The sequence below is a fragment of the Orbicella franksi genome, chromosome 6 (genome assembly GCF_964199315.1).
Source record: "Orbicella franksi chromosome 6, jaOrbFran1.1, whole genome shotgun sequence".
In the NCBI taxonomy this organism is placed as follows: domain Eukaryota; kingdom Metazoa; phylum Cnidaria; class Anthozoa; order Scleractinia; family Merulinidae; genus Orbicella; species Orbicella franksi.
Genome location: NC_138150.1, coordinates 8,788,683 through 8,803,377, shown reverse-complemented (window position 1 = coordinate 8,803,377; position 14,695 = coordinate 8,788,683). Strand labels below are relative to the sequence as shown.

At 39.3% G+C, this 14,695-nt stretch overlaps 1 protein-coding gene and 1 pseudogene across 2 annotated transcripts in view; both read right to left on the bottom strand.

The window, feature by feature from the left end:
- The window catches only part of LOC145491118 (transient receptor potential cation channel subfamily A member 1-like), a 28,788-nt pseudogene extending 22,380 nt beyond the window's left edge, over positions 1 to 6,408 (bottom strand). The window contains exons 1-8 of the transcript XR_014049773.1: positions 6,334 to 6,408; positions 4,636 to 4,811; positions 3,132 to 3,239; positions 2,604 to 2,712; positions 1,873 to 1,970; positions 1,419 to 1,466; positions 851 to 1,036; positions 135 to 323 (exon numbers count right to left, since the gene is read on the bottom strand). The product of XR_014049773.1 is annotated as a transient receptor potential cation channel subfamily A member 1-like (transcript). The remainder of the gene's footprint in view (positions 1 to 134; positions 324 to 850; positions 1,037 to 1,418; positions 1,467 to 1,872; positions 1,971 to 2,603; positions 2,713 to 3,131; positions 3,240 to 4,635; positions 4,812 to 6,333) is intronic.
- A 3,553-nt stretch (positions 6,409 to 9,961) lies between these two features.
- On the bottom strand, positions 9,962 to 11,495 carry LOC145491164 (carbohydrate sulfotransferase 10-like). Its single transcript, XM_081470324.1, has 2 exons — positions 11,457 to 11,495; positions 9,962 to 11,327 (listed from the first exon to the last, which is right to left on the bottom strand). The coding sequence occupies exon 2, from the start codon at positions 11,172 to 11,174 to the stop codon at positions 10,494 to 10,496; it is 681 nt and encodes a 226-aa protein (XP_081326450.1). The 5' UTR covers positions 11,175 to 11,327; positions 11,457 to 11,495; the 3' UTR covers positions 9,962 to 10,493.
- Positions 11,496 to 14,695: the final 3,200 nt, after the last annotated feature.

Genomic DNA, 14,695 nt, shown 5'->3' with positions numbered 1-14,695 from the left:
CTTTTTCAAAGCATCTTCTTGTTAGAGAGTCTCAAGGCATCATCTTAAAAGAGAGGGACAAATACAATTCGGCGAGAGAATGGTACTTTTTCCCTACAGATATATTTAACTATAAAAATTCACTGAAGACAAACCTTCAGCAACAATTACATCACTTCGGTATGCCGAATTGCAGCATGGAGCACTGATCTCTGCTCCACACTTTTAACTATGACGTCAGAACCTCGCTCAAGCAGCAACTGAACGGTTTCTACTCCTCCACTAGCGGCCGCTTTGAACAGGGGAGTGCAGCGTGCCTTGTCAGGGGGGTCCACCGAAGCACCCTGTTTAATGAAATTATACATAGTTATGATTATTTTGAAACGAGTGCTCGAAGAGACCATCACTCTGGAGAAACGTGATCCCTCGCCATCCCTTCTCCTTCAGGAAAACTGTCTTGATTTGTTTTTGACCATGTACACATCATGTTTTCACTGTTACTTTACAAGATCACTGTGATTGGTCACGAAATTTTAGTTCCATCCATGGCCATCATGAAATGAAAGACCCTCAGCGCACTCAGATTGGTTTCGGTTTTGGGAAGTACGACAACCTAATCTAGAAGGTAGAGTGAATATATCGATATAAGCAATAAGTCTGAAAATACAATTTTCCATGAGGACATGGATACTCTTGTTAATGGTCTCCTAGCGTTATTTGAAGCTTTAGAGAGAAAAAAACACCGTAACACCAGCAAAACAAACAAACAAACAAACAAACAAACAAACAAACAAACAAACAACAACAACAAAACAAGGAACGAACAGGTAGCCAAACCATCACCAAAAATACAAGTAAATTAAGTCTTAACCTGATCCAGAAGGTACTCAATTACGGCAACTTTGTTTTTCGTGGCGGCTCTATGAAGAGGCGTCTGTCCTTCGCTGTCAATCAGAGTTATTCGACATATGGTTGAATCATAACTGACCAGTAGTTTTACCATCTCAAGTGAGCCCTGTTCACATGCCAAATGAAAGGCTGTAGTTTTGTCAGAGGCCTGGAAATCAAAAGTTAATTAGTAATCACAAATTTAATGTCTAGTTGATTTCACACTGATACCCTATGTTCTACTTCTTAACTATAAGGAATTCTGCAAAGGTCGGTCAAACAACGTGATAGGCGTGAATACAATATTTCGGCCTGCCAACACCGACCTTCTTCAGGTTTATTTAAGAGAACGCGAGTTTATATGGTTTACATATAGATAAAGAGCGGAGGTGGTCTGAGCTGCCTATGTAATGTGTAAAAATAAGAATTACAAAATAACTATTTAAGGAAAATAGTACAATTAAGATAAGGATTAGACTGTGAAATTCACATCATAACTTCACTTGCGACAGTAATTAAGCGAAAACACAATAGAACTTTTGCCAACGAACCTTTGGACTTCGCACTCTTGATCCATGTTGTAGACAGAGTTCTACAATCTGAATAAAATAACTCGCAATGTTAAATTTTAAAGGTGTAAGGTTTTAAATAGCGTTTTCTGATGGAAGGGGACATTTTAAGCAGCTCACGTTTATCTTTTTTTTTTTTATATCAGCTATAATTCAGGGTCTGGTTTATAAAGAAAACTAGTGCAATAAAGAAAGAAACTATACTCCATTACTTCTACTACGATCACCATCACCTCCACCACCGATGCCGCCATCACCACCACCATTACCAACGGCCAGCAACCAGCCACCATCGCCAGCGACGCCATTGGCACCGTCACGGCCGCCGCTGCCACCACCACCACCCGCCAACATCACAACCACCCGGCAAGGTATCAATGTATGCTATGAACGAAGTAGTATAAGCTTTATATATATACACTGATATCCAGCTCACTTTTACAACTCCACTGTCCACAGCCAAGTGCAGAAGAGAAGATTCATCCACATCAGCTTTGTACAGAAGTGATTCCATGTCAAGCTTCTGAGAACTGGCTAAAATGGCAAGAAAAAAGTTGATTCAAGTCTCAGTAGAAGAGGATGTAAAGCAAGAGAGATAATCAATCATATGGCTCTTATTCTAGGGTAATCCCTGTAAAGTTCTTTCTAAAAATTGTGCCCAGTTCTTCTGTAAATAATTTTACCACGCGCAATGGCGTCGTCGTTTTCGTCGAGGATGGAATCTCGTGAAGGGCTGCTTAGTATATCCATACACTCCATATCACTCCACTCCATATCACGGATTGGCCATTTCTAGACCCTCTCAGGATTTTCGAAACGAAAGTGATCAAGAAATAGCTTGGAAGGGATTACCAAAGCCTTCCTGCCTTTGTTGCTCATTTATTTTTTCATTATTATTACGACGTGTTTACAAATAAAAGAACGTGGTAAACATAGCATCAGGCATAATATGTGTGAAATTCTTTTCAGCCCCAGAAACAAACAAACAAACAAACAAACAAATAAACAAACGAACGAACGAACAAGCCACCAAACAAACAAACCTTAAAAATAGCTATATTCCACATAAACTTAACTGAAAGGCGGGAAGGTGAAAGGTGTTGGTGAGAAAGTTGTCAAGAGTCCACAGAACGCAACAAAGAACTGCTTAAGTAGCATCTTACTCACCATACTCAAAGAAATATTCCACTACATCTTTCGCTCCTCTTTCTGCTGCATGACCCATGGGTGTCATTTGATCTTCATCCCTGTTGTCAATCATTGCTCCATGTTCAATCTAAAACAGGGGGACAATTAAGTATTGGTATCTGCGCCCGTAACTGGTGGTTTCCCTGACTGATCTTAATTTAGATAAGGGGCGGACCATTAGTATTTTTGGTAGGGAAGAGGGGGTTTGGGGGTTGGGCAATATTCTGGGACATGAAATGTTTCTCACCTTTAGGTTGTTGTTTTTTTCCGGGGGGCAGGGGGGGGGGAGGGGAATAAATTGTGCAAGAATTGCTGTTAAAGTCAATCATAAGACCTGGTTAGTTGACAGCACTTGCTCGATTTTTTTCGCCGTGGCTCCCCTTGCACTATTTTTTCCAGCAGCTTTTGCTGTGCAGGAATTCTTTTGGGCGGGAAATTGCGCCCCCCTTCAAAAAAACAATGGTCACGGCTTCCGTTCGAGTAATCATTGTAGCAAACTTCACTTACTAACATCTTGCAGACATTTACGCGATCCATCCCAGCCGCAAGGTGAAGGGGTGTGACATTGGCTCGGCCAGTGGAGTTTACTACACAATCTAAGTTTTGAAGCAACATCTAGAAACAAATTAGAAATATCTAGACATTGTCTAATATGTATTTATTCCCAATCGTAGCCAATTGGTAGCCTTTGGCGGTATACATATACCAGGCGAGTTTGGTCCAGCCATTATTCGTAAAATGGGATAAAATAGGAACATGGGATTACCAGTCTGAAATTGTCAGTTATTTAACGGCTGAGATAATGTGGTTAAGATATCGAATAGGTTTTTTCAAACTGTCATACTTATCGTCTTAGCTTGGCTGTGGATAACACTATTCACCGGATAATTTACAACTCAGAGCCGTGATAAGTGTCACGCTATCATATAGGTGGTGCTTTATATTCTCGATTTAGCTCTCCACTTTTTGAAAACCCCGAGCTAGTTGACTTACCGCTATACCATTCAAATGAAAAAAAAAAAAAAAAAAATCGTTACGCAAATTCAAACATAAATTCTTTTCACATGTAATTCCAGCTGCTGAAAACCGGCTAACCTTTAACTGCATTAATAGCAATTTCTTGGGCGCATCCTGGGTAGCCAAGAAACTGCAAAAAATGGTCTATTCTCGCTTGCTTTTCTAACTAGTGGAGAAGGCTTTAAATCCATATACAGAACCAGGAGCAGATCCCGGTTTCCATTTCAAGCCAAAGACCTATATTTCAGACTTTGGTATTCAAAGGTTTGCATGTTCGCCCTGTCTATTGTTATCAAGTTAAGTTCTTGGTGAAGATAGTCCCGTCTCTCACAGGGCTCTAACCTGAAAAGAGGGCTCAAGTAAAGAAGGTTTTAAAGTGCCGACAGCCACCGGAACTTCCGGTTGCTGTCGGCAAGTCCAACGCTTGAAATAGCCAGCTTGAAATACGCGATATCGGAAACAATAGAATAAAGAATAACTTTCGAGGCCTTTGTTTCTTAGCCCCGCCTTGACAAGTTAATGAGCTAAGGTAGTATTCCCTTCGGAGGAAAGCGTACGTGATCTTTGACCAATCAGAGCGTCCCTGTTTACGCTTCGCTGCTAATATTACAGACCTATAATTTTTATTCGACTGCAAGTAAATGTCCCGAGAACAATAGGCATTCTACGCGATGGTTGATGTTCTTGTAGTTTGGTGCAATGTTTCACTGTCACTATAAGTTGGAAAGCTCTGGCTTTAGCACTTAAAACGTGACTCTGTTGATGAAATGTTTGTAGTAAGCACCAAAGTAGACATTATTTAATTTCCGATTGCCGTCCGTGACTCTAAAACGTTTTTCCCTAAGCTCCCTAATAGGAATAACGGGAAAATCAGTGGACTTTCAAACGACTATTAAACGGTCATTGTGCTCCTGGTTATGGAATAAGCCTTATGATCAACCGCGGATCAAGGACACAACTTTCAAGATTATGTCTTGAAGCTTGCGGCACCTACCTGCAATATTCTCTCGTCACCAGTTCTTACGGCTGTGTGGAGAGGAGTGTCACCCCTTTCATCCCTTACTCGGACATCTGCACCACCACTGAGTAAAAGCTGCACAACAACGTTATGTTGACCGAGAATGGCGTTGTGCAGTGGCGTTCGACCAAACTGATCAGTAATAGAAAGGTCTGTCAAAAAGATGATGGTATAATCGATAAAGAGTTTGGACTGAAGTAGCATGCCTGTTTGTGCGTCTTCGTGGCTATGCTTGGCGAAAGCCTCGGATTTATCAATTCTAGGTAAATTTTCAATGCGTGAAAAGAGAAGGCTCAAAATCTTTTGCTTCTTATAGTTAGAACGCTTAAAACGGCAAAGTCAGCCAAAATGGAATTGAACGGGAATGGAGCAGGTTGTAACCATTTTAGATACACTGCAAAGGACGGTTTCGCATCTCAACGTGTGAATAAAAATCGTTTTATTTTAATAGCGTCCATCGTCACGACAGCAGAAACTGGCAACTACACAAGTTAAAAGTTCCTCAGTTGTTGAAGATGGTACACACGTTTTCTCTTCTTGGGAACAAAAACTAAGTGTGTTTTGACTGGTCATAATGAGATTAGGAGCCCAAGTATTATTTCGTTCTATATCATTTAAAATTGAACAAGATTACGATACAACGGACATGAGTAATAACCAGGCTTCGACAAATAACTCATCCAATGCAGTTTAGAAACTAGCAGCAGAATTTGCGTTATAATTTACGGAATCACTGTGGTTTTAAAATTGATCAGTCTTGCTGTCCATATATACGTACTTCATTTGAACTTGCCTGAAAAAAGATATCACAGTGGACGCGTAATCATGACTGTATACGCTCTTTCTTTTTAATAAGAAAATTGTTTTTCCGGCCCAAGCTAAATATTTTTATTTTTCTACCGATTTTGGATAAAAATATTCTTGTGAATATTCTTAGGTTATGGCGTATGACATTTCCAATTTACCGACTTTCATTTGGCGGTTGAAGTAATTTTTTGCTTGTGCATGAGATGTCTGACAATTTCTACTACTTTTATAACCTTTTCATTTTAGGCTTAGTTAAACTGGACATTGTGACCATCACTATTTGATTCGTGACCATTTTTACAACTTTTTAATATTAACGTACTTCCAATGAAGTTTTTATTTTTCTTTTCTTAACTGTCTTATAATTTTCGTGGTGTAACCTGGAAACTAGAACCTAGCTTAGCGTGCTGACCAAGTTAAATAAAGGATTAAGGACTGTTTCGATGTATCAAACATTATTCTCAAGATTGTGGCTATTAATGTCAATGTCAAATTTGTGATTTAAGTGTTAAGTTTGAAATGGATTGCATTCCCATATGCATGAAGTATGTAAATGTTCTAATTATCAGTGAATAACAGTTACTTCGTGCGGAGTCAGACTGCACTTTGAGTGAAGGTTTTAGTTGTTTTATGAATAAATTCATATATTAAACAGTCGAGTTTATTCTGGCACTTTTTCAGGACGGAGAAATTATCCGTAATGGATGGTTTTCGACTCCGTGTTGTAGTTTCCAAAGCCACTGAGTCTTTCGGCCTAACGCTTTAACAAGGAACTCATCATCCGATCTATTAATTACTGCGTTCAGTAAATATCCTTAAGTTTTTAGCTTTGAGGGCGGAGTGGAATTTAAAAGCGGCATAACTCACCAATTCCTTTGAAAATAAAGGTCTTGACTGTTTCTTCATCTCCAGTCATTGCTGCTTGTTGAAACAGCCTCGACTTTTTCTACGGTGGAATCAAGATAGCAATGTCAGTAGCTTGCTTCATCATTGAAAAACCGACCGATGCCAAGGCCCAGCTTAACTATGCAACTTCCTTTCACTGTCTCAGCTTTACTTTTTCTTGTCCATAGTCATCCTTAAAAACAGGAAATCTGGATTCTGGCAAATTCAGCGGTGAAATTGATACATCCTACGTCCTTTCGTATGATATGAATTAAATAATGCGCTGGGTGGACGATGTTCTCTAGTCAGTCAACCTTTCTCGTAGCATTATCGACAGCATTATGCAACATATTTGCATGAAAATGTTAGAAGCGCTTGATCATCCCTTCGGGCTGTGTCAACAATGTTGGGGAACGTTTCATTCAAGTCAGAATTGCAACTCCCCGCTTGGAGAAAGCATTCGAAAGAAGACAGCATGTTGCAACAACCTTCGTTTGTTTGGTGACATGCATCGCACGAACGCCTTCCGATGTGGGAAAATGATGGATAAAAATTCTGGAAGCCTTTGACCAGATTTTAGCTCTCTTTAATTCAAAGACTTAAATTTCTTTTTGTATCATCGATATGTGATGTGGCTTGAGCGACGACGACACCTAGTACAAAATGAATTTATATTTTACCAGCGAAATTTGCAACTGTCTAGATCTGTTCAGTACACCAACGGCTCTAAAAGAGTGCTCAGGCTAAATATGCAATGACCTGCGTCGTTCAATTCATAATGGAAATACGAAAAATTAGCCGTCTTCGTTCGCGTTCTTCAGACTAGGCAGAACGTAGTCATTTCACGTTCTTATTTTGCGGAGGACGGCAAAGAAATGTACAAAGATTTATAACGCAAGTGCACAGCTATTGTTTTCAGTACTCATTAAACCTTTCTGTCTGGTGAAGCTTTCGTTGTCATCGTCGTGGTTTGCTTTAGCTTCCTAAATTACGGGAATGAAATGGAATAAGTTACATGCAGTACACATACGTTTCTAGGTTTTCAAAAGTGTTACTTACATCTTGACGACCATCTTTATGAGCCACATCTCCGTCCTCTGATAATGACATAGACAAGACACTCAGTGAACTAACTGATCGAGACGAACGTTTTAGCATTACGCGCTCTCTTGTAGTTCCATTGACTGTACTCTGTTTTTTCGACTTTGGTGGCATTGCTAAAAGAGAAATAGTAGTTAAGATCCTACAACAGCATGTCCTAACCTGTTCAAACCAACAAAACTGCTGCCCCCATGGGTTCATGGGTGACTTCAATTTTGTTACGTAGGTCATATACTGCGATTTAATTACCGACAGAGCTTTTAGTCATGATCCTGGGCCGGGTTGTTCGAAAACGGTTTAACGCTAACCCAGAAGCTAACTTATTATCAATTATTCTTGTACAAAACGTTGAAGCAGTTTTGTGCACAGTTCGAAATCACCCAAGCTCAAAACTAAAGGACAAACAGGAAAAACCGAAAACCTCACCGAAAAAACACAAAACTGAAATCAAAATTCTCGCTAATTCTGGGTTAGATTAATCGAGCTTTGATCAACCTAGCCTTGGTGAAAGTGTCCAAAAGTGATAAACTAACACTCTACCAAATAACGTTTTGAAATTCGGAAGCAAGGTCCAAAATATCACTTGAGAAATACGCAAAGTATTTACATGTGTGATTGATATCTCCCAGCGCTTAAAGGGAAGTTTGAGGGCAAGCAGCTCAAAGATGGTCCAATATCGATCGGTACTGCGTGACATCAACACAAATAACTTGATCTTAATTTCAATATGACTTTCAGTTTGTTTACTTGTGCCATTTAAGAAGTTCTTTCGCATAGTAAAGTGATTGTATCGTAAACAAAGAGATGATAACTGTTTTGAATTACCAAAGACCTTTAGTAATTATTTTCACACGAGCACTCACCTGCAGAGCTAGAAGATACATGGGTACTTACCGTGTTTGTTGTAACGACAAGAACTTTTAAAACTTGAGTTACAGATTTGTAAAACAAAAATCCAATTTTCCCACTGGTTTTTCGATTCCCCGCTGTTTTTTAGTGATACAGAGCAACCTGGGTTGCACAGAGAAGCCAAAAGACGTGTCCATGCGAAAACCTAACGCAGAATCCATCGCTCCACCTATCCCAAATCTGAGAGCAGAATAACTTAGTCTCAGTTACGATAAGAGAGCAATTATTGTTCAGCTATGTATCGAAATAAATCACAGGCTTTCCGTTTAGTACTTTATGAAATCTTCCGCGGGTCACGATTCGGGGATGGGGGGTGGGGGTGGGGGGGGAACTCTACAAAGTTTCCTACGGGAAGGCTTCGTACAAGGACCAACCCGTTACCTTAGCTTTTTGTATACCATTTTAACAGAAGAGGTACCCCATTCACATACCCAGTTAAGAACACTGCATCCGTTTTCTAAACCCTTGGAGTGAAGTCAACGAAAAATATTACATGGGAAAAGCATCACGCTTACCCAGAATAGATGTTGGCCTAAAAAAGTGTTATTTATTTAGTTCCAGTTGTTGCGGGGGTCAAGATCAGGCTCCTTTTTTATACCTCAAAAACAGATTCCCTACCGCTTTCATATAAGTCAACTTGTAAAATACCAACCTTTTTGTGTACCTGAACCCTGAAAAACGAACCCGTTTCGACGGAGCTAAGCCTCAACGTAAACGCCATTATGGAGAGTACCCCCAGGTCTCGATTTTACACATTCGACCGAGTCTTTAACAACGGATGTGGTCGTTTTGAATACGTATGATGCACTTCCGTCCTTCCTGCCTTCGGGGAAGGAAGTCGGTGTTCTATTCTCAATGGATTGCTTATTTGAATACTATTAAGCAATTGCTTGCCACCTATCTCGTTAATATATCTCAAGCCATTTGTTACGCATTGGTCGTAATATCGCTTCTGATTTCAGGACCCAAACACACTTAACAGATCTGTTTCCATTTTTATTGGTGGCGCATTCATGCGACGCAGTTGGAATCAACGATGTGTCATGCAATATCATCACCTCTTTTCATAACAATCCAACGGATATTCCAATCGCATGGAATATGCGACCCCAAACTTGCCAATGTTTACAAAAAAATGTATGCCGGAGCACAAGCGATTGCCTGCTGGCACACATTTCTAAAATTTGTATAATTTGCCAAGTTTTAGGTCCCATATTCTCATAAGTTTGCGACAGATTCTTACGAAACTTCGCATATTTACTAAATTTGACATGATAAATCGAAAGGAGAGGCTTATTTTTGTTTAAATGATAGAGAGAAGAAATATGAATAGCGTTTGACATCGTCGAAGTTGTTCATTTCATGGCTAACTCAGGGTCTGTACATTGTTGACGCTTCAGTGCCTTTTTCAGTGTGTAATGGAACGAAACACAGGTAATTTACACCATACAAACTTATATTATAATTATTTCTGATCTCCACTCTCGTTCGCATCGTCCACTTCTATTGTATTCGTGTCATTGGGGAGCTGTTATATTTCTTTTCCACCCCGGTTATATCTATTCGCTCAGCAGTGCGCCTGTTGTCTTCTCATTCAAGCGATCGGCTGAGAAGGAAGAATAAGTCGGAAGATGCACAAAAGTAGATAGTAACCGCTGCCCGAGCCCGCGTTGCCTCCTTTCATACTTCCTTTGAACGTTCACAGGATAGAGAAAGGGAGAAGGAGAGAGTGGGGGAGAGGGGGAGAGAGATCCCTCAGGTAGCCTGGGTAACTACCTCTCCCACGGCTTTCCGGCTGTGGCAGAGTATTTCTAATTAATGAGAGCAGGAGGGAGCTGAAAAAGAATACTCAGTCAGAAACTTAGTTTTTTTTTACCTTCACAACAAAACTGCAAGTTTTTTTCCTCAACATGAAATAACCTGTTAAGTGTCAGGTAACGACTGATATTAACATGTGGACTAACGCTTAACGCTTGGGAAAACTCGAAACATTTTCTGTTAGCCTGCTTGAGAAGGAGACTGGTATTTAATTAGATGAGCTAAAAAACTTGGTTGAATCTGTTTGCTATGTAAAGAAAGATGAAATGTCGGCTTCACCAGAGGATCACGCAAGGACGCAGTACACATCTGCATCAATCACTGTCAACAGAGGACTGATTCAGTAGCTGTTTTACGGCGCCAAGATATTCGTAACCAAAAAGCTCAAAGTCATTGCGATATTGCTCGGCAAGCCTAGTAATGTATTCAGGGGCAACTGTGGAATAATAACTGAATATCTCACGTGAGCTGGTCGAATTATGTATCGGCGGGAACTTTACACAATCTTCAATTCCCGCCATCTTTAAGAGAAGACTGGCATCCTCCTCCAAGGTTTCTAAGTGACCAATAAAATCGTAGTTTATGACGCAAGGATGGCAAAGATCCTCGTATTGCCGCCAGTGTGGATTACGTGCTTTGACGTCACCGGAGTAATACTGGACGAATTCTGAAAAGGTAACATTATTATCTCCATTTGGGTCAAAATCCTTGGGTCGAAAGACTTTCACAATTACTTTTCGAATGTTTTTGCTAAAGTTACGATTCTTTCCGATAAATTTGTCTTTAAAGGCAGAAAGGAGGCGATGCAGAGGTTCCCGAACAAAAACAAATTTAAAATAAGTTTTAAGTCGAAGCCATTTTTCTTTTTCCTGGTACTCATTGAGACGAGGCCATAAGCCTAGTCTGTGAACGAATATTCCTTGCTTAAGCCCACGTAGATCTGCCAGCACCCTTTTCCAAGTTGTCGAAGCTACTTTCGGGATTGTGCAAAACATGATTTTATGCTCATCATCTACAACAATAAATTTAAATTGTGTTTTGGTTGGTATTTTTTTGAATCTATGCTTTAGACAGTAGTCTTTAAGATGGCGCTTTCTGGCTGTTTGTCTCTCTTCTACTGAGCTCGGTGTTGACTCTGGAGTAGTTTCCTACAAAATGAAAGATTTACATCATAATTAAAAACCTTGTTGATGAATGTTTTATGGCATCATTAAAACCATAGCTAATTCGTCCACTTGATCTAGCTCTCTCAAATCATATTCAAAGAATTAGGTTACCTCTGTTCCTCTAGTCTGAAATGATACTTTTCGAGGTATATTTGCTGAAAACAAAGTAATATGTTAAGTGATAGATCGAAGAAGAAAGACAATGTTTGACCATTTTTCCAAACACTCAGAAGAGAGCTGAAAATCCGATACGCAGCGGAGTATTTTTAATGAACGTCGAGGTGTTTGGAAATGTCGTTAAACTCTGTCTTGAGTGTTTGAGACATCTTCGCAATCGAAACTAAAGCAAAGGAGAAAGTGAAGAAATCATCTGGGTTTGTATGTCCCGGTATACAGTGTATATTTGGTAGGGAAACGTTCGATGTCAGATGGCCACAATGGGATCGGAGTGTAAGTGGTCATAGAAATTGAACATAGTAAATCAGTGAAGCCTTCGTGTTTAACTACAGCTCGTATGTTTATGATTTCCAGCTTTCCAAAACTGTCACTTAATGCAGTTTGTGCTTGCGAAGCGACATTGACACTAAAAAACTTGTCACTTATAAATAAATAATATAATCGCGAGTGGATTTCTTGTTGAAAGACTTATCTTATTTTGTTTAATGTAAAGCAGTCAGATAGACAAGTGTGCCTTGTCGTTTTTGTGTGGCAAGCAAATTCTAAGTTTCAAAACAACAAGAACAGTTGGATATAATATATTAACGTAACAGTGTTCGTGAAAGAGTACAGAACGAAACAGCCCTCAGAGTTTTTGCCGAATTGAGTTTTAACAGCTGGCATAGAAATGTTGCACCACTGGCAAAAATTTCGTTTTGATAAAAATGAAACGAGATTTCAGCAACCAAATTTTATCTTTCATTCAACTCAGCCGGGAAGTATTTATTTTGCCAATAATGAGTTTGAAAAAGTCATTTTCTGTTCCGTACCAATATGTATGATTTTTTTGTTATTTTCGGTTAAAGCTCTCACAATATCAATTCTGGGATTTGATTAGCTTTGGGAATATTGTTGCGAGCTATACATATAAGATTGGTTTTCATCGTTTCTTAATTCAGGTGTGGGGCACCTCAAAAGAACGTCTCAACTTCACGGCATTCATTAAGCATTTGTACCGCTTACCCAAATGTCCTCTGCTGATTATATGGTCTGATATCATCTCAGAACTCCAATATAACACCAACACAAGCGTTGGTAGCAAGAGTGGGAGAAACACTGTCCTTGACCTTATGTTGAACATTGCAAACCAAACTGATGGATAGCTGTTTTACTGACACGATACCAGCTTGATAAACGAATTACGCTGACCGACAGTTATAATCAGTCATGCTGTTTGCAATTCTTATCGCCCTGTCAAACAATACAGCTTACCAAAAAACATCACTGAAATGACTGAATTGTCTTGTAGCCTTAGATCCTCAGCTCACTAAAGGGTCGAGTTAATAACCTTGATATCAGGCGTATTTTAAGGCAGATAAGAAAGGTGTCGTGACATTTTTTTAATGGACAATCAAGGATTTTAGTATTTGCTGTGAAGATTTCGAATGCAGATTGACTTGTTTTTACCTGCCCAGTTTACACTGAAACAACGATTTTGAAAACGTCTGGTTATGATATGAAGGAGAGAATGATACAATTAATAAAGGAAATGAGAAGTGTATTTAGTGCCGACGTTTTACGAAAACTACTCCTTTAGTTCGTTTATCTTAGAATCAGAACTGAAACAATGTATTCTACTAACGTCAGGTTATGTACTGACTGGGAATTAAAAAAAAAAATCTGATGCAATGTCAACAAATCTGTAACTGATCATCAATTTAGAAAGAGCCAAGTCTAAACAACTCGATGGCTTGAGTAGAACAACATCGGGTCTTCATGTCCGCTTTTAATCAGGGGTGGCGAATGGTCCTTCAAAAAACCTGGGTCTCGCAGTTTCGTTTTTTAGCTGTCATGTGTGTCTCGCAGTCTAGATTTTTTTTCAAAGCTAAGAAAGTCACAAAGTACCGAGAGGTTTTCATATTTTTTATGTAAGCTTAAATGACCTCTTAAAACCTCAACGTCTCGAGCTCGCATTTAAAACACTTTGAAGCCTCGGTCTTGCAATTGAAGAAGTCAAAATGTCTCGGGCTCACAAAGAAAAACGCTAATCTCTCCATCTCGCAAAGTCTTGCATTTAACATTCACCAACCCTTTAATTGGCCACTGTTCTCTGTACAGACTCACGCTGAAATCAAGTCAGTGGCAGGCTTGACTTTCTGTTTTGTTTTTTGATTGGAACAGCGGTGGATCTTTATGTTGGCTTTTAATTACCAGCCACTGATTTGTTGTAGGCAGCCACGATGACTCAATTTGAAAAAAACTTGGCAAACTTGGTGTCCTTTCTTTCCTTTCCTTCTTACAAATCGCAGAAAATATTTCTTCGGGGCATTTGCTATTTCCATTCACCCTGGCACTCACAGAATGAAATCAATTTTTCTTTCACGAAAAGTTATTATTTTAGGAACTGGTAAAACGTGTTTGCACCTGTTTATTCCTTAAATTCGCAATGACTTACAAACATTTCTTGTTTATAGAAAGTGTATGTTAAGAGAATATATTGGAATATAATATAATATAATATAATATAGAAGGTTAAAACGGTGGAAAACAGATTTTGAAGGGAGATGGTTGACTTTCAGGTCATCTGATGAGACACTTCTCGCCATTATTTTAATAGATCATTTCCATGTGAAGTCATCCTTTCCTAAAATCGAAAACTAAAGAGCCACCAAAGTTATTATCCCCATCAGGCATAAGAGGGGGTAAATTTATATCTGTTTACAATGTCACAGCACAAGTGTGCATTTGAAAACAAGCGTATTTTGAATTTCAGAGTTATGGCGCTGCGCGACACAAAGCTACAATCGCATTTGTCGAAAAATATATACTTATCTCATGATTTTTAGCTTTTTTAGCTTTTTTAGAAGTTAGACCATTAGGAAAGTGCTTATGTAAATGTTGGTTTGTTCAGTACAGATAGTCAGTGGCCTAGATAGCCAAAGTAAGTTTCAGGTCTTAACACTATTTTCCGGCCGCCATATTGGTGCACCACAGAGGTGCACCAACATGGCGTTTCCATACTGGGCTCCGTTGCAACGTGTAGTAAAAGTGAACGCAAAACCCATCAAGTCGCTCAAATTCGCCATTTTGAGCCACAGAAACGACAATACACAACAACTGAGGTAGATTTACATTTATTTTGAGCTTTAACATGGACATTACTCGATATCAGTTTACGATATTAAGACTCTTTA